Source organism: Podarcis liolepis (assembly GCF_965112155.1).
Source record: "Podarcis liolepis genome assembly, chromosome: 4".
Classification (NCBI taxonomy): domain Eukaryota; kingdom Metazoa; phylum Chordata; class Lepidosauria; order Squamata; family Lacertidae; genus Podarcis; species Podarcis liolepis.
The window spans coordinates 93970780-93993118 of NC_139558.1; the positions used below are offsets into that span (position 1 = coordinate 93970780).

The window sequence follows — 22339 nt, forward strand, 5'->3', positions numbered from 1 at the left end:
TGAGAAACCAAGAAAAATGGACATTGACAGATTAATCCGTCCCAACCTGGGCAAATGACGGATGCTACCATCTGCATTTTTATTTTTATTTTGCATAACCGCCAGGCATCATGTACAGGGTCGGCTCCAGCCTCAAGGAGTCTATCATGAGTCCTGAGGTGTCACCAGGCTCAGGCATGGAGTGGTAGGCTGACAGACAAGGAAGAGGAACAGGAAATGACATCAGGGGTGATGGAGACAGGGAAACAGAGTTTGGAGGAGGCAGGTACTTCACTCCTCCAGGAAACGACTGCTCTGGCTGGAGAAGCAGGACTCCCCTCTTCCTTCCCAGGAGGAGGAGCACAGAATCCAGGAGGGCAGCAACCATCACTAGGAGTGGAGGAACCAGAGTCAGATGGGGAGGGCACAACCTAGTTGTCTGGGACCCAGCAGCACTCCAGTCACTGGGATCTGACACATCCTCCCCAATGCAATGAGCACCTGCACACAGTCTTGCAAGCCACGAGAGTCTCCCAAGTAAGCTCCCATGGCCCCATCTTTAAAAGCTTGGTGGGTGGGGATGCCAACCCATTGGGACAACTCCATTGCTTCTGTGCAGTTTGGAACCCCTTGTCCCGATCTTGGACTCCGTAAGCTTGAACAGCTTCTTCTAACCCAGCCTTTCTCAACCTGTGGGTCCCCAGATGTTGTTGAACTACAACTCCCATCACCCCTAGTTAGCAAGGCCAGAGCTCAGGGATGATGGGAGTTGTAGTCCAACAACATCTGGGGACCCACAGGTTGAGAACCGCTGTTCTAACCCAACTGGTCATACCTCTCCTGTCACCCAGCCTGAGCATAAAGGCTGCTTACTGAGCCTGCCTCTCTAAAGATCTCTCCTTTCCTCTCAAGAAAGGGTCTGAACCAGAGCCAGGAAATATTCATTTTCTGGTGAGCCTCCCCAGCTGTTTCCTTGGTGCAATGAGATCAGTGCCAAGTGGCCACGTTGATAGTCTCCAGAGGCATTACCACCTTCATCTCCTTTTGGTATCATTGCCTTCCTAGATGTGTTCGCTTTCTGACCTCTCCCTGTTTGTTTCCCTTCTGTTAGAGGCGGAGAACAGTACAGCATTATTCTGAGTCAAACCATTGGTCTGTCAAGGTCAAGTATGGTCTACATCAGGCACCCCCAAACTCAGCCCTCCAACTGTTTTGGGACTACAATTCCCATCATCCCAACCGCTGGTCCTGTTAGCTATGGATGATGGGAGTCGTAGTCCCAAAACAGCTGGAGGGCCAAGTTTGGGGATGCCTGGTCTACACTGACAGGCAGATGTCTCCAAGATTCCAGACAGGTCAGGAGGTGGGTTTTCCCTATATAGAAGCCTGACAATTCTTTTTGTTATTATATAATTCCCTCCCTATTGGTTTCTACAGTGGGAGGATTAACCATGCCAGTTCCAGCCTGGTAGAGTTGAAGGGCCTGATCCTGAGACCTCTTTGAGGAACAAAGTTGCCTCTGGTTACCCTCCCCCAGAATACCTCTGGAATAACGTATTTTAGAGCCTACCTCTGGCAAGTAGGAGATGTACACCTGTTGAGATTCCTACAGGAATGTCAGGGCTCTCCATGGTGAACACACACACACAAACAGGCTGACAGCTTATCTTTCATTGGTAAAGAAATTCCACTGTCTGGTAGACCTACAAGTTAGGATTATACTTTAGAAAAGTTTTCGTTTTTAAAAACTAAGTTGCCCGGATAAAATCATTCAAAATTGTGACCAGTAACGTTCCCATTACACTCACATGCGCGCGCACACTTCATTCATCAAATGCATTCAATTAAAAGTACAAAGGAACTGACATCAATTGCTCAATCGTTCCTGCGTCTATTTAGCCTAATTGCTCAATTGGCCATAATTGCCCGACAAAACTAATTGGGCGATAATGAAACAAGCTGAGTGTGTGTGTTTGAACTAAACTAAACGATTAAAAGCAAGTGTCTGAATTGCTTGCAATGCATTTTTTATGCACCTTCCCAAATGTTGATTCTGTCGTAAGAGAGCGCACGCCTTTCTGCAGTCGGAAAAGAATTTGCTTATCGGTAAATTTCCATGCACGCTACCAAACCAACTGCTACAACTTCCATAATTTATACTTCAAATTTGGCTATGCAAAGTAATACGTAGCAAGATTTAGATAGTGCATGTTAAATGTTTCCTGTTATAGGGTTTTCTCCCAAAGACCCCTCGTCAGCCAACTCATGGAAAGAATCTGGGAAAGTGCCTTGTGCCAAATCAGATAACCTGTCCATCTAGACTAGCATTGTCTACTCTGACTGGCAGGATCCCTCCAGGATCTCAGGCAGAGAAAAAACTTTCCCATCACCCACTCCCTGAACCTTGTAATGGAAGATGCAATGGATTGAACCTCAGACCACTTACACCGACCGGACCCCACAATTTAACTATGATCCTTCAGGAACTCTGGCATTCATACAGGGCATCTGTGTGTACAAAGGCTCTTCACTCAGTGAATCACATAATCAGAACAGTTCTGGGCACCACAGTTCAAGAAGGACACTGACAAACTGGAACGTGTCCAGAGGAGGGCAACCAAAATGGTCAAAGGCCTGGAAACGATGCCTTATGAGGAACGGCTAAGGGAGCTGGGCATGTTTAGCCTGGAGAAGAGGAGGTTAAGGGGTGATATGATAGCCATGTTCAAATATATAAAAGGATGTCACATAGAGGAGGGAGAAAGGTTGTTTTCTGCTGCTCCAGAGAAGCAGACACGGAGCAATGGATCCAAACTACAAGAAAGAAGATTCCACCTAAACATTAGGAAGAACTTCCTGACAGTAAGAGCTGTTCGACAGTGGAATTTGCTGCCAAGGAGTGTGGTGGAGTCTCCTACTTTGGAGGTCTTTAAGCAGAGGCTTGACAACCATATGTCAGGAGTGTTCTGATGGTGTTTCCTGCTTGGCAGGGGGTTGGACTCGATGGCCCTTGTGGTCTCTTCCAACTCTATGATTCTATGAGTCTCCAGCTTCAAGGCCTCCTGTCCTTCCACTGCTCTGAAGTTATGCAGCAATGTTTCAGGTCTCCTTCCAATGGCTACCTTCACCCTGTGTCTGGTGCTCATTTCTGATTCAGAGCTGGGTGAGCCGACCAAACCTTAAGAACGTCGAACGTCGATTCTTTGGCGCTCCTTCTGATTGCCTGATCATTGATCACGTTGGGCTGACCCCTTTTTTAAAATGTGAAATTTCCAGAGGTGCCGTAGTCAGCGGCTGCTGCCAAGCAACAAATGATCTATCCGTTTTCTGCCTTGCTGCTGTTGGCCCAGCTGCTAGTAATCAATGAAGTAGCTTCTTTGACACAGCTGATTAATTATAATGGGGTTACGTTGACAGTTTAAACTGCTGGAGAATTCCGAACGCATTTTGGAACGACTCTGGTTTGAGCATCCTTCAAGAGCTGAAATTGATCTCCACACGGGGTGGGACGGTGGGGGGGCATCTTCAGAAAGTCTGTTTGTCCACAGTGATTCCCACCCCCCTTTTTTCTTCTTTTCACAGGAGGGCAAGAAGATTGCATTCTCTCCTACGAACCTGTAACAAGGCAGGAAAGTAAGCAAAGACTGACGTTCTACTAAACATGTTTGGACCAATCAGATGATCAGTAGATGCCATCTATTCATTCTGGAAAATGAGGTGGTACAGTCCTGAGTTGGCAGGGGGGACCATACCACTTCACAGTGTAAAGGTGGAGGGGGGCGTCGCACAAAAACTCCCTGCCACGAGAAAACTAGCAGGGCAGGATGAAAGCTCTTTTGGCCCACATTCAGTCCACTGTGGTAGTTTTCTGACTGGCATGGGACACTTGTATGTAGGGAGGTGCATTTAAAAAATGTGATACCCCAGCTTACAGCCCACTGTCACATTTTAGAATTTTGCTATCTCTTTCTGCTGCCGCTGTGACCCAGATTTAGCCTCTGTGACCCATTCCATCCATGTACTTCAGACTGCAGACAGGAGATATGTATTATGTGGGGCTGCCCTTAGAAGCTGCTGGTGCAAATTGCAGCAGCTCAGCTGCTCACTGGGACATGATATCACCAGTGAGAAGAGTTGAACCAATTGCTAGTTAGCTACTGGGCAGTGTGGTTGCTTTGGTATATAAAGCCCAATACAGCTTGGGACCAGGGTAACCTGAAAGATCATTTCATTCCTTACCCTCCTGCAGATCTTATCAGGCTGTCCATTCCACCCGATACAGGAACAGGGCCTTAACTGTTGTGGAACCAACCCTTCAGAATCCCCTCCCATTGGTCTTCTCAGCACCTACTGAAGGCCTTTTAAGTTTAGGTCCTTCCCAATCTGCATCCATATTGGGATTATTTTTAGGATGTTGCCAGATGTTGTATGTGTTTTTCCACTTCTTTCTTTGCCCACCTGGGCTCCTGCAGGAGGAAGGGTGGGTTATTAAATGAATGAGTGAATTACATTCTCTGGTACTGGCTTGTACCATGTGAACTTTTTGCTTATGTGGTGTGACTCCTTACTCTAAATAGTTTTATTTACATTCCCAACTCCCACTTTGTTTTACTAACAACCGACCTGTACAGGTAGCCTTTGGCTTGGAAACAGGGACAGAGGTGGCGCTGTGGTCTAAACCACTGAGCTTTTTGGGCTTGCCGATCAGAAGGTCGGCGGTTTGAATCCTCACAATGGGGTGAGCTCCCATTGCTCTATCCCAGCTCCTGCCAACCTAGCAGTTCAAAAGCACACCTGTGCAAGTAGATAAATAGGTACTGCTGTGGCGGGAAGGTAAACAGTGTTTCCATGTGCTCTGGTTTCTGCCACGGTGTTCTGTTGCGCCAGAAGCGGTTTAGTCCTGCTGGCCATATGACCCAGAAAGCTGTCTGTGGACAAACGCCAGCTCCCTCGGCCTGAAGCGAGATGGGCGTCACACGCCGTGGTCAACTTTGACTGGACTTAACCAGCCAGGGGTCCTTCACCTTTACCTTTTTTACCCTTTGGCTTGGACATAGCAAAATCTTTTCTTTTAACTCCACGAGTGTGTTCAGTCCAATTCATTTCTACCAACAGGTAAACATGAGCTGTTGACTTGCCATCACAATTTGCTTTAAAGTTTCCATCATCAAGATGTTCCTTTTCTTTCTGCATTTCAGTTAATTACACCAGACCAGTTATTATCCTTGGCCCAATGAAAGATCGAATCAATGATGATTTGATATCTGAATTTCCTGACAAATTTGGCTCCTGTGTACCACGTAAGTATTATATTTTCTGAGACCTCTTCTCCCATTTTTCTCTGTTTAATGTTGGGGCAGGGGCCTTTTTCCGTTTCAGAAACCTCATTCCTGCTTGGGTAACCTTCCAGGGGGCATATGTCATTGGTATGTGGGGACAGAGGCAAAACAGGAGCTGATGTGACTCTTTTTTCATAATAATCATTTTTATTAAGTTGTCAATTTTACATTTCAAAATAAACATTTTACAAACTTTAAAGTATCCAATGACTTCCCTTCTTCTCCTTCCATGGTTCATTTTACATATCATACATCCCTGCATATTTTACTACAATAAGTTACCAGATTTTTTTCAATGAATCTGGGGACACTTATTGTCCTGAGAAAGCTGTAAATCCAGGGACTGTCCCCGGGAAACGGGGACATCTGGCAACCTTATACTATAACCATTCAAATCAGTTTTCCACCTTAACATCCATCAAGAATTATTTACTCTGTTGAATTTATCTTAATGCAGCCAGCATTTTCAGCTGCATACCGTTATTTCCCATGTATTCAATAGATGTTTCCCACTCTTCTTTAAATATATGTTCCTCTTGCTCTCTTATTGTGTATGTTAAGTCTGCAAGTTTTGCATATTCTGTCCACTTGAATTGCCATCCTCTTTAGTTGGGACCTCGCTCACTTTCCGTTTTGGGGCTAACAAAACATGGGCTGCAGTTGTTGCATACCTAAATATACTTTCCTGACACCAAGGAATTGCTGGTGTGACTCTTACTCTTTTGGTTACATTCAGGCAGATATTTCTGTGGCTAGTAGCCATGGATAGACTTCGCCTCCATGTTTGCTTCTCCAACATACTAATTCTGACTTGAAGCTGTGACAGTACACTTCTTATTTCTTCTGCTACCTTCTTTCCATCTTCTTTCCATCTCTGGGCTAATAGCATCCATGTGGCTGTCGTCACGTACATAAGTCTTTTTTCCTCCTTTGGAATATTGGCATCTACAGTTCCTAATAAAAAAAGCCTCTGTAGACGTACCTTTGGGTTGGCGAATTTCATTTTTGTCTTGGTGCACTTACAGAAAGCTTTATCCTGCTTTGTTTTCCATCTTCTCTCTCTACCCCCCGCCCCTAGATACAACTCGGCCAAAGCGCGATTATGAAGTGGATGGTAGAGATTATCATTTTGTCATCTCCAGAGAACAAATGGAAAAGGACATCCAAGAGCACAAATTCATAGAGGCCGGACAATATAACGATAATCTTTATGGGACTAGCGTGCAATCTGTCAGATTTGTGGCAGAAAGGGTAAGTTTGTTCCCGTAGCAAAGGTTGCGGCAGATAGGCAAGGGAACACTGGCGTGGGCAGATGAGGTCTCCAAAATGCCACAACGCCATCAGACAGGCCTCCCAGTGTTAGCTCCACTGCAACGAAGAAGACCCTGTCTGGTGAACCACCTCTGGTAGCCACCAATTGTAAAGGAGATGAATTTATTTGACCCTAACTACATCAAGCTATATTCTATCTTTATCACCAAACTCCAAATATAATTGCACACTGTATTAATTAACATTATTTTTTAATAATATTAGTGGCCATGTGACAATTTTAGCCTACAAATTTTATTGTTTAATGTCTTAACCTGTATATTAAGCTACTTTTATAGCTCTGTTTAGAGTAGGCAATGTCTTGATAATATAAATGTTTTAAGTTTTTTGTATTAATCCAGCATATTTTCTTTTAATTGTTGAACGCTTCTGTGTACATTGCGGCAGCCTTTGGCTATGCGCAATAAAACTGAGACTGAGACTTATGTGAGAGGGCAAGGCGCTTTCTTATTGGCTGAAATCATTGCAAGAGTTAACCAGATCTTCACCTGCTCCCAACAGGGCAAACACTGTATACTCGATGTATCAGGAAACGCCATCAAGCGACTACAAGCTGCGCAGCTGTACCCCATTGCGATCTTCATTAAGCCTAAATCCTGGGAGCCGTTGATGTGAGTACTTGTCTCAATGAGAGTAGGAACATTCCATGCCACCCAGAATTCAGCTCCCTGCCATTTCCAGGATTTGGAACATTGCATAACATGGGATGCATGCTTTCCTGGTGTGCAGCTGCCTTTGGGCATTGCTGGTTATGTTCAAATGCAGGAAGGATGAGTTGCACTTCTTCCATTGGTGTATATCATTCAAGACAGAAGTACTGTTTCTGGAGGACAGGAGACAGGCAGGTGTGGGGGACTCCTTGATCCTGAATGGAGTAAATGTGCCCCTAAAGGAGTCATTCTAGACTCACAGCTGTCCATGGAGGCACAGATCCATTCTGTGTCCAGGGTGGCTGTCTGCCAGCTCCATCTGATACGTCGGCTGAGGCCCTACCTGCCTGCACACTGTCGCGCCAGAGTAGTACATGCTCTGGTTATCTCCTGCTTGGACTACTGCAACGCGCTCTACGTGAGGCTACTTTTGAAGGTGACTCGGAAACTACAACTAATCCAGAGCACATCTGCCAGGCTGGTGACTAGGAGTGGCTGCCGGGACCATATAACACCAGTCCTAAAGGATCTACACTGGCTCCCAGCACATTTCCGGGCACAATTCAAAGTGTTGGTGCTGACCTTTAAAGCTCTAAATGGCCTCGGCCCAGTATACATGAAGGAGCGTTTCCACCCCCATCGTTCAGCTCTGAGGGCCTTCTGGCAGTTCCCTCACTGTGAGAAGCCAAGTTACAGGGAACCAGGCAGAGGGCCTTCTCGGTAGTGGCACCTGCCCTGTGGAACGCCCTCCCATCAGATGTCAAGGAACTAAACAACTATCTGACTTTTAGAAGACATCTGAAGGCAGCCCTGGATATGGGAGCTTTTAGCTTTTGGTGTTTTATGGTGTCTTTCTATTATACTGGAAGCCACCAAGAGTGGCTGGGGCAAACCAGTCAGATGGGCGGCATAAAAATAATGAAATTGTTGTTGCTGCGGTTGTTATTTGCATCTCCCCACGAGAGAGATACACAAGTCACTGTCTCCACTGTTTATCAGAGCCTAACTTAGATGATACATGCATTACAGAGCTGCTTTCAGACATCACCATCGTCAGGCATGAGCCAAGGCCCACACTCCAGCATGGGGCCTGCTGCAAATCCTGCTGTGCCATTTTACCATAACACTCCTTTGGGGGATTTACAGCAACCCCAGAGTTGTCCGCGACTGGACCGGTCAGGGGTCCCTTTAGCTTTACCTTTACAGCTCATCCAGCTTTGGCTCCGCTGACTGAGCCCCAGCTGAGCCAGGATGAGCAAGTTAAACGGGCAAATCTTTGGCTGATCTAATAATAATAATAATTTATTATTTATACCCCGCCCATCTGGCTGGGCTTCCCCAGCCACTCTGGCCACTTCCCAAAAAATATTAAAATACTGTAATACATCAAACATTAAAAGCTTCCCTAAACAGGGCTGCCTTCAGATGTCTTCTAAAAGCCTGGTAGTTGTTGTTGTCTTTGACATCTGGTGGGAGGGCGTTCTACAGGGCGGGTGCCACTACCAAGAAGGCCCTCTGCCTGGTTCCCTGTAACTTGGCGTCTTGCAGTGAGGGAACCGCCAGAAGGCCCTCGGAGCTGGACCTCAGTGTCCGGGTAGAACGATGGGGGTGGAGACACTCCTTCAGATATACAGGACCGAGGCCGTTTAGGGCTTTAAAGGTCAGCACCAACACTTTGAATTGTGCTCGGAAACGTACTGGGAGCCAATGTAAGTCTGGGGTTGGGTTCTTAATGCTAGCTGAGCCCAGCTGAGCCAGGAATCAGTCAGCCAAACCAGATCCCCTGCACCCTAAGCTGTTCATCCTGGTGGATTTCGCCATAGGAATGCCCCCCTTAGTTGCTGAAACAGGAGCACACAAAATACTATTTTTTGAGTAGCTTTCTCCTTCCTTAGCGCAGACACGTTTGGTGCATGCCCAATTCAGTCAGCAGGCAGATTCTTCTTCCCAAGAGCTAGGTCAACTGTAACAAATGTGTGTTGTCATGTACTTCTTAGCCAATTCCTTATGCATCGTCATGCACGTAATTTTCAGCATGCTTCGCACGTGGCTTACGCTGTGCAGTTCGTTTTGGCATGCGTCTCTGGTTTCATCCAGAGTTTCGGATTATGGTTTCATGTCTCTCTGCTTTGCTTATCCACATGCCGCAGCCGATTTCCTAAAATTAACCGGCGCTTGGAAGGGAATCTATATCCTCCATCCTGGAAGCCCTGCATGCCAGTCACAGATGTGTGGAAGCAGAGTGCGACGGTCATTCACAGTAGTGAAGGGAAAGCAGTTTGCACAGGCTGGGAGCTTTTGTTGTCCATGTTCCAATTGGAAATGAGTTTGGGAAATGAACTCTCTGACAAATTGAGCCCTGGCTGTGTTGCCATGGAAAATATCGTCTGTCCTCATTTTGACTAAGCAGCATAATGAGAGAGACCTGCTTCTGAGGTGTATCATTACTGCAGCAATAGCCAACATGGTGCCCTCCATATGCCATTGAAACTCAGCTTCCATTTTGGCTGCAGTTAACGGAGTCCAACATCTGGCAATTGGAGTCCAACAACATCTGGCAGGCAGCATGTTGCCTAACCTTACACTAAGCTCTTTTAATATGAACATATTTTAGTGCTCCTACGACATTAATAGTTTATAGGAGAGTTCTGTTTTTCAGACGCCACTCTTTTTGCCTTAGTTCCAGAGCCTCTAACAACATGGCCTGTATGAAGGCTTGAGGATTTACTCTACCCCACCCACACTCTGAATAAAAAAGGGGGCACTTTAGTTATTTATTTTTAAGATAACTTGTTGGGGCTTATTTTGGCTGCGGCAAACGACGAATGAAATGGTGATGGATCTTCCTTACCTCCAATGTGTCTCTAGGGAAATGAATAAACGTTTCACAGAAGAGCAAGCCAAGAAGACGTACGACCGAGCAATGAAATTAGAACAAGAATTTGGAGAATATTTTACAGGTATGCGTTGCTTGGGAAGGTTTCCTGTGGCTAGAGAACCCTTTTTTTCCCCTCAGCTCAAGGAAGAGCCACATTCCCTTATGGACATCATAGTAAATATTTCTAAATATGCATTTAACCTTATAAATTAGCATAGGCAAAATCTTTCAACCTTTTTTTGGATGATGCATTCCATCTTTTGGGGAAATGCAAAAGTGGAGACTCTAACCACCTACCCAGAATATTTACCAATGTGACTGTTAAGAACTTTTTTTTCCCTGCAGCTATTGTCCAAGGAGAAACCTTAGAAGATATTTATAACCAATGCAAACTCGTAATTGAAGAACAATCTGGGCCTTTCATCTGGATTCCTTCCAAGGAGAAGCTATAAGTTCGCCAATTCACCTCTGATCACAATGGAAGAGCATTTAGAAGAAAACTTAATCCTATCTTATTTGGAAGCTTTTTTGGGGTGTGATTTTTTTTTCCCGGGGGGGGCGGAGGGGAAAGTTACTTTTACGTTTCTTGCAGTCAATGTGAATTTTTTTCTGAATGTACAACACAAAGTGTTCGAAGCCATGAAGGACATTGATTTGGTCATAAAGGGTAGAGAAAAGAAGAAGAAGAAAACCTTTACAAAAATAAGAGAGAGAGACTTTTACCATATTAGCAAGAAAAAAAAGGAAACTGCTAGCCGTGTGCTCGTTGCACCACTGGGCAGAGATGGACTTCTGACGCGGAAGAGCCGCTGTCTGAGAAAGCTGGCCGGCAGTGCTGCCTCCACCCCAATCTTTATTCTTGGCTCACCTCAATGTGTTCATTGATGGCTTTGGAGAAGACGTTCCCAGGCCTTGGACCTCAATATTATAGCTCGATCCTGCAAGGAGCATCGCTCTGACTCCGATGGGTAAGGCGGACGCTTGAAGCGGACATGGATGAAGCTTGTATTTAAACAGGACGAGGAGCCGAGTGCTCTGAGCCTTGCAGGATAATATCCTATAGGACCTGATCCATCATCCACCAAACTCTGGAAAGACCTTGAATAGCTTCTTCTGGATGTTGGATCAGGGACTTCTGCTGGGGTGGGCTGGTTGTTTTTTTCGTTTTGGTCATAGCGCATTTGTATTTGCTACACCTCGACTTTCGTATAACTATGCACATCAGGTTTTTGGGGGTTTTTTCTGAAACCAATCGGGAGTATTATTTTTCCCTGACCACTTCAGACCCACAATTTCAACAGGTTTGTAATGCCATTGAGGGTCCAGGCAACGAATTTCATTCCACATCAGAACACTCACACATTTAAAAAAAAAAAAACTTTGGGGGTTCAGGGTACTTAAACTTGACAGTGAGGGATACAGTTGGGAAAAGCTTTACGTTTTATTTTGATTGTCTATATTATCATTTATATAAAGACAGAAGGCACTTAACAGATGGAATAATTTATTTAAAGAAATCTATATTGATGTATAGGCGCTAATTTCTATAGGTGACAAAATATTTTGTGAGATATTTTGTAAAGATTAAGTAATTGAAAGGTGAACTATTTTTCACCCTTGGCTGGCTGTAAAATGCAAAGGTCGGGGGGGCGGTTTCAAGTTGCACTATGCCATTATTTTCCCCAGGAGATTTCCTCATAATCTTATTTCTTAAGTTCTAGATGTTATTTTTTTACCTTCCTAACTTGAAGGTGTTGTGTTCTCCTCCCTTTTTATTCTAGCTGATAAAATTCCTAGTCGCTGCTGCACTCTCAAAGAGGCACTTAGAACAAGATAAAACAGATTTCAGAATTAAAATGGATTTCTGCCCCAGAAATAAAGGGTGCAGCCAGATGTGTGTTAGTATTGTAAATGGCTGCTGAGATATCAGAAACAGGTTACTGGAAAGAGAATTTTAGTTCTTGGGGTTTTGAGTTACTCAGTTTCTCCCACAAAAGGTACACGTGGATAAAAGTGGGAGGAATTATGGGATGGCATTGTTGTGCCAATGACACCATGTGGGCACTGCAAAAATCTTGCCTGCATGTGAAGCCCCATCCCCCCCCACACACAAACACACACACACAAAATAACCCACTCAAAATGTCAGTGGCCTCAATGCAACTTCTGTTTTGCTTTGAAAATAATTAATTAAGACAGTCGCCATTGTAAGCTCTCTTCCAACCTCTTCCCTTGGGAACTGTTGATAGAGAAATTGCCAAAAAAAAAAAAAGAAGAAGAAGAAGAAGAAGAAGAAGAAGAAGAAGAAGAAGAAGAAGCAGCAGCAGCAGCAGCAGCAGCAGCAGCAATGGTGTATTTTTATTTTTATTTTTGTTGGCAAACCACTGATAAAGTGTTTGTTTCAAGGCCCACAATACTTGGGGTAATGTTGCAAGTGGAGCATTCCATGTCTGGAAGCTACCTAGAAACTACCGTATTTTTTGCTCCATAACACTCACTTTTTTCCTCCTAGAAAGTAAGGGGAAATGTCTGTGCGTGTTATGGAGGGAATGCCTACGGGTGGCATGCCTACGGATTTTCCTCCTCTAAAAACTACGTGCGTGTTATGGTCGGGTGCGTGTTATAGAGCGAAAAATACGGGTATGTTTTCTAATCGCAGGAGAGTAAGAAGAGCCAGCTATAGTGTGTCAGGGATGTGCATGCACAGAGCACTGACAGTGCAACCCTGTCCATGCCTACCAGAAGATAGCCCTGTTGAGTTCAATGAGGCTTACTCCCAGGTGAGTAAACGATTGCATCCTGAATCTCCCATACGTGGCTGGCATTTGGGTACTAGCAAGCAGCTGTTTGGATTATTTAGCACAGCAGGAAGAATGGGAAATTACCGTATCTTCTGTTGCCACTTGGCTTTCAAGACCAGGTGATCTTTGTTGCTGGCTTGTTTTTCAGCCTGGGCGGGGATTAAAAACAGCTCCTGCGTATCCGTTTGCAGGAGTCCATCGTTTTACATCACTTTTCTTTGGCATCGTTATTGTATGCTTCAGTTTGTACATAGGTTTTAAGAACTAACATCTCAATTCCTCCACCTAAAATCTCAACCACGAGCTCTTGTTTTAAACATTCTCGTCTAATGATGCAATCCAGAAGAGACACATTGTCACGGGGGTTTGAATGATTCACTGTGCACTTAAATCCCACTGACTACAGTACCTAATTTCTCCTGGATTGGAATGTAAGCTCCTGATAGAGACCTCTATGGCTCCTCCATCTCCTCCAATCGATGGGGCAGTTCTGAGGATACTCTTTTGGGTAGAGGAGCACCATTTGTTCACTGGAGCACCCATAGGTGCATGGAATTGCATGCCTGGGGAGATGGAATTAGCTGGAAATACAAATAAGAAAAAGTGAGGGCTCGTGAGAAATTCTATAGGCCAAGGTTGTCACTGATCTCTAATGTAGCATTTTCTAAGACACGAGGTGCAATGTTATCACCTCTGACTTGCTTGTACTCACAATCTCCTTCTCAGATGGGTCATTATTGATCTTCCCCATTTCAAAGTGTGGGGAAGGTGGGGCAAGCAAGACAAGGAGTCAAGGAGTCAATAGAATTGCCCAAGGCTATGTGGTGAAGGACTCGAAATTCATTTTGCCTTCATCATGTGACTTGGTGTTCACTTGGCCACACTGGCCCAGCTAAACTTTCCTTAACATCCGACTTAAGACGGACACAAGAAAATGTGTTCGCCTCTTAGGGCTGTTTGCTTCTGTCCAGCCAGCTCCAGACTTGCAAAAAAAAGAAAAATCAATCAAAATATTTTCCAAATCAAAAGGGCTAGAAACTTGGAGGTTTTTCCTTAAAAGGGGGGGGGGAAGGAAAATTAGTGATATTTGGAGATCATTCTGCAGAAATCCAGAGAAGTCCAAATCCTTAGGAACAATTGTTCATTTTTTTATATCAGCAAAATGTTGTTGTCTCAGGTCTAGAGGTCTAGAACACCTCCTCAAGGACCTGATGCAAAATCTTTCTGTCTGATTTCCAGTTCTGTTTTTTCACCACTCCCATCAGTCTTTCTGTTTGTTCTGTTTTGTTTCTCAGTTAAGCATGTAACCTTATAAGAGAACTATCCTACTGATAAATGTTCTGTTCTGTTATGTTATGTCATGTGCTGTGCTTTCCAGTTTGGCAGTACCACTGTGGCTGACTACAATCAATTTCCCATCAGTCCTTGGTTACTGTAGTAACTTTTTTTCCTGTTTCCGTGTGTGTGTGTGTGTGTATGCGTGTGTGCGTGTATGCGTATGTGTGTGTGTGTTTGTGTGCTTCCAGCTTAGAGTTGCCATTGCACTTTTTTTAAGCAAAAAAAAGGAAAGAAAGAGAGGAAGGGAGAAAAATCATCAAGAGAAGCGGCAAAAGAAGGCTGGCTCTCTTTTAGGATTTGCATTTCCATTTGTTTCATGTCTCGATAACTTACAAACTTTGTGTTCCTTTTACAGCCGCATTTGCACCATGCATTGAAAGTCACATGACACCAACAGCATGGCTTCCCCCAAAGAATTCTGGGAGCTGTAGTCTGTTACAGTTGTTAGGAGATCCATGTTCCTCTCCCAGAGCTACAATTCACAAAGTGTTTTAGCAATCGAATTGTAGCTCTATGAGGGGAACAGGAGGTCTCCTAATGACTCTCAACCCCCTTAACAAACTACACTTCCCAGGATGCTCTGGGGTGATTTAAATGTTTGATGGGAATGTGGCCTACACCTCAATCATTCCATCAGCACCTCCTGGCAAAACCTCAGCTCCTCTACACCATAAAGTGGTCGAGAGTATGGACAAGTAGAGAAGAAAAAGTAGCTAACCACAAAATCACCCTTGAGGGAATGATTGAGACAACAAGACTTCACTTTTTATTATCTGTTGAGGGCTGGAACAGATGATAGCCAGTCTGACTCATATCTCCACTCACTCAGCTTTACAGCCGTACCTCCAGTGTCTCTTGGCATCTATATGGGACCCTAAAGTTCAAGAACAGACTACAACGTGTAGGTCAAACTCTCGCAAGTCAATTTCCTGAATTCAATCCGGTAACCAACTGTGCGATTTAGGTCTGCGCACATTAGGGTTTTTACACTCATTGGCCATATCGAAAAATTATGGCCCCGTATGAATGCCCAAGAACATCAGAGGGCCGGGTGCATGGGTAGCGCAAGGGTGTTCTAGCAAACCCTCCACATGCATGGGCTGGATCTGGGTGAGGTGTTGCCCAATCTTACACATAGGCCAAAAGAAAAAAAGCAAGGAGGTGCTACAAAATAGCATTTCTTGTAAGCCCAATGGGTTCCAGAAAAATTCCTTTCCCACAGGCGGTAGAGTTAGCACACTATCCCTGCTGTGTTGGAATTGTTGCTTAAAAACATGCCCTTTATTAAAGGATTCTTTTTTTACATTAAAAATGCTCCATTCATAATAAATGTCATTTTGTAGCACCTTCAGTTCCTTCCCCTCCTTTTCCCCCCGCAACATCAAATTACATCCTATAAAGAGGGCAAAATGCATCAGGATAAATGTTTTGGGGGTTTCCCCCCCCCCAAGTCCTACTAAACTTGTGAACCTTTGTGGCCTGCCATTTCCCCACCTCCTCGATTTAAATATGGGGGTTTGCCGAGCCAAAGCAAGTAGCCAAGAGCCCTTTCAACGCCCTAAAGATAACATAGGGTGGCAGTTGCCACAAGAGGCACCATGAGCATGCTGCTGATGGAAGGGAGTCCATGGTGAAGGTCCCTAGCTCAGTGGTAGAAAATGCGCTTTGCATGCAGAAGGTCCCGGGTTCAATCCCGCCATCTTCAAGTACAATGGAGGAACGCTTCTGCCTGGAACCCTGGAGGGCCTCTGCCAGTCCGTGTAGACAATACTGAGCAAACTGGACCAATGATCTGACTCAATATTAGGCAGCTTCCCATGTTCCTATGACCTGAGACTGAGCTTAGGCCTCTCGGACGCTGCCGGTGCCAATGTCTGCCACAAGCCGCGCTTCGCTTTCCAGAGGGAATGCTTTCTGCCCAGGGTCTGAGGAAGGGGGTTGGAGGAATGGCAAATACTGACTCCTTTAGGGGAATGTGCCAGATCATTTCCCTGGTGCTATTTCTTATCTTCTTCTGGCACAATCTGTAGCACCGTCGGCAGTCCGGGTTGAACCAAAAATAATAATAATCACCATGGCTTCGTGTCTGCAGCATGCCGACAATGCATTATTTTCGTTTGGTTGTTTCTTCTATCTGTCCAAAAACCATTCTGCTACACATGTAAAATTCTCTCAGATGGAGCCATTTGTATTTATTCATCGGTTTATCTGTATGTTTTGGTGGCACTGCCTTTTTTTGCTTTTTAGTGGGGAATTAATGGAGCTTAGCAAGAGCAAACTTCACAAACTTCGAACAGCTTTCTCGCAAAACGGATGGTGCAGGTTTTCTTCCAGAAGTAACGCCGCATCAGGAGAAGCAAATATTTGCATAGTATTTAAAAGCTACTCAAGTAAGAATGACCAGGTTTTAAAAAGGCGCCAACCCCCACTTCTGTTTTAAAAATTCACTTGGGGGGGGGAATAGATATGAGTGTTTGGGGAACCCCTTGGTTCGAAGTAGAAGAGCAAAAAATGATGACAATGAGACTCTTTACTCTGTAAAGGGCTGCCTTCAGATGTCTTCTAAAAGTCAGATAGTTGATTAACTAAAAAAATTCCTTCCAGTAGCACCTTAAAGACCAACTAAGTTAGTTCTTGGTATGAGCTTTCGTGTGCATGCACACTTCTTCAGATACCTTACAGATAGGTAGCCGTGTTGGTCTGCCATAGTCAAAATAAAAAAATTCCTTCCAGTAGCACCTTAAAGACCAACTAAGTTAGTTCTTGGTATGAGCTTTCGTGTGCATGCACATTTCTTCAGACGTGTGCATGCACACTTCTTCTTCTGCATGCACACGAAAGCTCATACCAAGAACTAACTTAGTTGGTCTTTAAGGTGCTACTGGAAGGAATTTTTTTATTTTGACTATGGCAGACCAACACGGCTACCTATCTGTAGTTGATTAACTGTTTGACATCTGACAGGAAGGCATTTCACAGGGTGGACATGACTACCAAGAAGTCCCTCTGCCTGGTTCCCTGTAACCTCGCTTCTCACAATGAGAGAACCACCAGGAGGCCTTTGGAGCTGAACGAGGGAAGTGGAGATGCTCCTTCAGGTATACAGGATCCTTCCTGTCTTGACGGCTCCTGAAGCAGTAACCTGCTTTGTAACTGGGATGAACCTTTGGCACAGGTTTTCATTACCCCCTCCCCTCGAAAAACCACTTTTATCCCACTCATGCATTCAAAGGAAAGCATGCAATGTGGATCACACATTTAAAATATACAACACCATACAAGAACGTCAAGTGAGCTAGCCCTACCATTAGGCAGAGCGAGGTAGTAGCAGCCCCCAACTATTCCTCCTGAGTTTTCAGACATTCCCCTCTGTTGCCACGTGGCCTTTCCTGGGCCACTCCATCCAGCCTGCTGCCTCAGGTATTGTGGAAGATGCTATCCTGTCACCAGTGTTGAAGCACTACTCAGCTGCCAGATAAGTCAGTCAGCTTCTGCACATGGGATTGAGAGGGGGCACCATGAAATAACAGGGCAAAGTCATCATAGAAGCACACTGGAAGGAAGATGAAAAGCAAGCAGACATAGAGCTGGGTAGCCCTACCTTGGGAGGGCGTTCCGTAACATTGGTGCCACAACTGACAAGGACCTGCACCGAATTTGAGGTCTCTGGTGATGACCTCAAAATTCAGGCAGAGTCATATGGGGTAATCTAACTAAGCTATATCTGCTAGTTTGCTTGTTTTACCTAGAAGTAAAAAGAGTACTTTCTAAGCAAGGTGACATGGCGTAGGGCAGCCTTCCCCAATCTAGTGCTCTCCAGATGTTTCTTTCTAGACTACAGCCCCCATCATAGGAGCCAATTCCTAGGGGTCTAGGCCCCTTTGGCACCCCAATAAAATATTTGAGGGGGACAGGGGTCCCCCAAAGTTGATGGACATTCAAATGGTGTGCGCACACCATGTCTTGTGCTCAGTTATGCAGGATGGGGCTTACCTGCCCCCCCCCAAATATTTTATTCCAGTTGGCACCCCTGATACCCCTCCCCCTCAGGAGCTGCAGTGCAAAACATCTAGAGGGAACCAGGTTACGGAGAGAAGGCATAGAGTGACTTAGTCACAGCATCACAATTGCATCCGCTTCCTTTCACCTTCAGTTCCTACTTAAACCATGAGTCCCTCTCAGAAAATATCTGTCTTCTCCTCTCACTCACTCTTCTCTACCACCCTCCTTCCCATATGAAGAAACATCCCTGTTTTGTCCATGACCTCTTTAGGTGGGGACTGTAGTCAATGGGCGTCCTTCCACTACCATGTGGGACACACAAGGAATTTTCATAATTGAAACAACCACGTAATAGAGGTTCTGTTTCCTTTCTGATCTCAAACAACAGCCTCATAATCCTTGTTGGGAAGTCAGGAACGGTAGGTGGAATACAGGCATGAGATGGTGGGAGAGAGCAAAAAGAATAATTGCTGTCTTTGGAATTGCATTATGATTGCTTTGTGGGGTGGGGGAAAGCTGAAAAGGTTTCACAAATATAAATGCTATACTCAAGGGGGACATCATACTAAGAGGCAGGTCAAATCTGACATTTTGCCACCAGAAGCTGGCTTTCGGGGTCATTCCTGTGGATACAAATATGTTAAAAGGGATCACGGGCTGCAACTTGTGCAAAGGCAGTGCTGTAAAACGATTTGAGATCCTGTCCCCTCCTGAAGCTGCCGAGCAAGCAACAATAGTTTAAGCGTAAATGCAAAATATTCTATTGAAATGCATTTACAGTGGTACCTCTGGATACGAATGGGATCCATTCTGGAGCCCTGTTCACATCCTGAAGCAAACGCAACCCGCGTCTGTGCGTGCGCGGGTTGTGATTCGCCGCTTCCGCGCATGCGCGTGACATGATTTTGACCGTCTGCGCATTGCGTGAGCGGCGAAACCCGGAAGTAACGTGTTACATTACTTCTGTGTCGCCGTGGAGTGCAACCCAAAAGCGCTCAACCTGAAGCAACTTCAACCCTGTAATTTAAATAAATATAAACAATAATGGTTACAAAATCTGGCTCACCATTGGAACGAGCTGTCCTGGGAGATTGCAGAATATGCATGCCGGCTGTTGGACTTTCTCTGGGAGGCAACCATAGCTCAGTGAAAGACCACATGGTTTTGCATACAGAAGGTCTTCGATTCAGTCCCTGGCATCTCTACATAAAGGAATCTGGTAGCAGGTGTCTCTGTTTGAGACACTGGAGAGGCACTCTTAGTCAGAGTAGAAAATACTGGGCTGGGTGGACAAATCGTCTTAACTAATATGTGGGAGCTTTAAAAGAAAGATGGGTATCTGGGGGTGCTTTTGCCCTGGGGTAGCCAATGTACCCTACAGATGTGGCTAGACTACAGTTCCCATCATTCCCTGACATTTGGCCACACTGGCTGCAGCTCATGGGAGTTGTAATCTAACAAGATGTGGAGGGTACCACATTAGGTACCCCTGCTTTATCACATTGGCTTCTTAAACAATCTGTATTAAAGAAATCCTTTCTGCATTAGCCTCTTCTCCTCCTCCTCCGCCTTGTCCTCTGGGCAGTCCAGGACCTCTATACGGCCTCGGCCCAGAATACCTGAAGGAGCGTCTCCACCCCAATCTTTCTGCCCGGACACTGAGGTCCAGCGCTGAGGGCCTTCTGGCTGTTCCCTCACTGCAAGAAGCAAAGCTACAAGGAACCAGGCAGAGGGCCTTCTCAGTAGTGGCACCCGCCCTGTGGAACGCCCTCCCATCAGTTGTCAAAGAGATAAACTATCACCTAACATTTAGAAGACATCTGAAGGCAGCCCTGTTCAGAGAAGTTTTTAATTTGTGACATTTTAATGTATTTTTAATCTTTGTTGGAAGCCGCCCAGAGTGGCTGGGAAAGCCCAGCCAGATGGGCGGGGTACAAATAAAATTAATTTATTATTATTACTATTATTATTATTATTATTATTATTATTATACACACTGCCCAGACTTGTGCCCCGGGGAGGTCACTTTAATGTAGCTAACACAGTAGTTTTTCACCCCTAAAGGCACACTTCATTGTCTCTCAAGACAGATGGATGCCAACAACAAAAAAATGCTTCTATGGTGGCTTCTAGGCAGTTTGCAAAGCATAAAAGCCAACTGAAGCATCCCAATCCATCTGTCACCAACACAGTGGTAGGAAACCTGTGGCCTGTGATGGTGTTAGGCTCCACCTTGCATCATCCCCATGGTCAAGGATGATGGGAGTTGTGGTCCAGCAACATCTGGAAGGTCAAAAGGTTGCCCACTCCATTCCCAACACATTGCAGAGGACACTGCGACCTACTTTGAGTTCGTATGGGTTGCTTCAGGCCTGACTACTGCCACGCGTACACAGAGAGTGCACCACATGCAGCCCCTAAACTCTTCCACACATTAGTTTACTTATTTAGATTTGTTCATTGTCCCTCCTCCCTCCCCCCCAGAGCTGAAGGACGTCCGAAAGCTACCTAAGGAAAAGCTCAAATGCTAAAAAGCAGCCGATAACAATATATTTGTTAAGACGATGCCAAGGAATACTCCAAGTTTTGATTGAGACTCGCCTAAAAACAAAACCCCAAACCAACACAGAAAGGGACACCAGCAAATAACCCCAGAAAGCCAGACCATTAAAGTTGTCCAAAGCGTCTGGGCAAATAAATACATATTTGCCTGGAGCTGGGAAAAAAGTAAAATGCCAGTGCTAGGGCAAATTTCCCAGGTGGTGGGATCATTCCACAAGAGGGAGACTACCACAGAAAAGGCCCGTTCGCCTGTTACCATACTCTGAGGATTCACTCAAACATGGAGAAGGAGGACAAGAAGTGCCAATCTCGGGGTCTAAGCAGGTTCCTATGGAGAAAGGAAGCCTTGCATGCATTGGGAGCCCATGCCTTGCAGGGCTTAGTTGGTCAAAATAAGCGCTTTCCATGATTCCCGAACCGTTGCACTAAATCATTTTTCAGTGGGTATCTAGTGAAATGTGTAGATATTTAATGAATTCCTAGGATTTAGAAACCAGTAAGATCAGTGCAGGAGGAGGGAGCTCTCTCAAATAAGTTCATCCATCCCTATTGATGTTCCTGTTGAGGTACAGGACTATTGACACAATGGGGGCCAGTGCGAAACTGCTCTGCACCTAGATATTCTGGGACTCTCCTTGACTATTCAGCCATCCTTTTTAAACGAGTGCACCTCTAATCCTTTTAACTATAAAGATAGGAGGGAAAGCAAGTGTAGAAGGTGGACTGCCGCCATTTTTCTTGGTTATTCCCCATTCATTCCAATGGGAGGGAAATAAGTCCACCAGTTCCGAGGTAGAACACTCTTTATGTATGGGCACAGAAGGACGCCTGTTCTCTCTTTTGACTCCTGGGACAACTTTATAGGGACCATGCTGAGTAGATCCACCGAAATTGATGGGCCCAAACTAGTCATTGTCAATTTCAGTGGGTCTACGCTGGGTAAGGCTAACTCCCTAAAACATCCTCAAAAGTAATACAACGCAACAACTGTAGATACATTAGGCTACCTGTGCTTGTGTTCTGCAACGGCACACTCTCCTGGCTACAAATCTTTTGAGACAACCTTGGAAAATTTCTGGAGGAATCACAAAGGTTCCCGGCAAACGGTTTAAAAGCTACAACGTGGTTAAAAAAACTAAGGCCCAGTCTTTTTTTCTCACAAGTCAGAGGGATGCCTCATTTCAGCTCAGTGATTTACCTACATATTTATATCCACAAGACTTATTCAAGGAATCATCCCCTGGTTGCAAAATGTCATGTTTGTCCTAGCCGTAAGGAAACGCAAGGGAGAAATCAGGACCACGCCTTATTTCTGCAGGGATCATAGCTCAGGTAGATAGTTGCTGTACTAGATGGACTAACAGCCCAGCCTGGTATAAGACAGCTTCCAATGTTCCTGTGTTGTACAGGAAGGGCAAAAGGGTATATTTCCTGCAGAACATCACTTTGGAAACAAAT

General features: G+C 45.1%; 1 protein-coding gene across 8 annotated transcripts in view; it reads left to right on the plus strand.

Moving 5' to 3' along the window:
• DLG2 (discs large MAGUK scaffold protein 2) overlaps window positions 1–11669 on the plus strand; it is a 904765-nt gene extending 893096 nt beyond the window's left edge. For all 8 annotated transcript variants that reach the window (XM_083499674.1, XM_083499676.1, XM_083499678.1 and 5 more), the window contains 6 exons: window positions 3562–3612; window positions 5178–5279; window positions 6397–6569; window positions 7152–7261; window positions 10169–10260; window positions 10524–11669. In XM_083499674.1, coding sequence (XP_083355800.1) covers window positions 3562–3612; window positions 5178–5279; window positions 6397–6569; window positions 7152–7261; window positions 10169–10260; window positions 10524–10630 — 635 coding nt within the window. In that variant the 3' untranslated portion in view covers window positions 10631–11669. The remainder of the gene's footprint in view (window positions 1–3561; window positions 3613–5177; window positions 5280–6396; window positions 6570–7151; window positions 7262–10168; window positions 10261–10523) is intronic.
• The last annotated feature ends 10670 nt before the right edge of the window (window positions 11670–22339 follow it).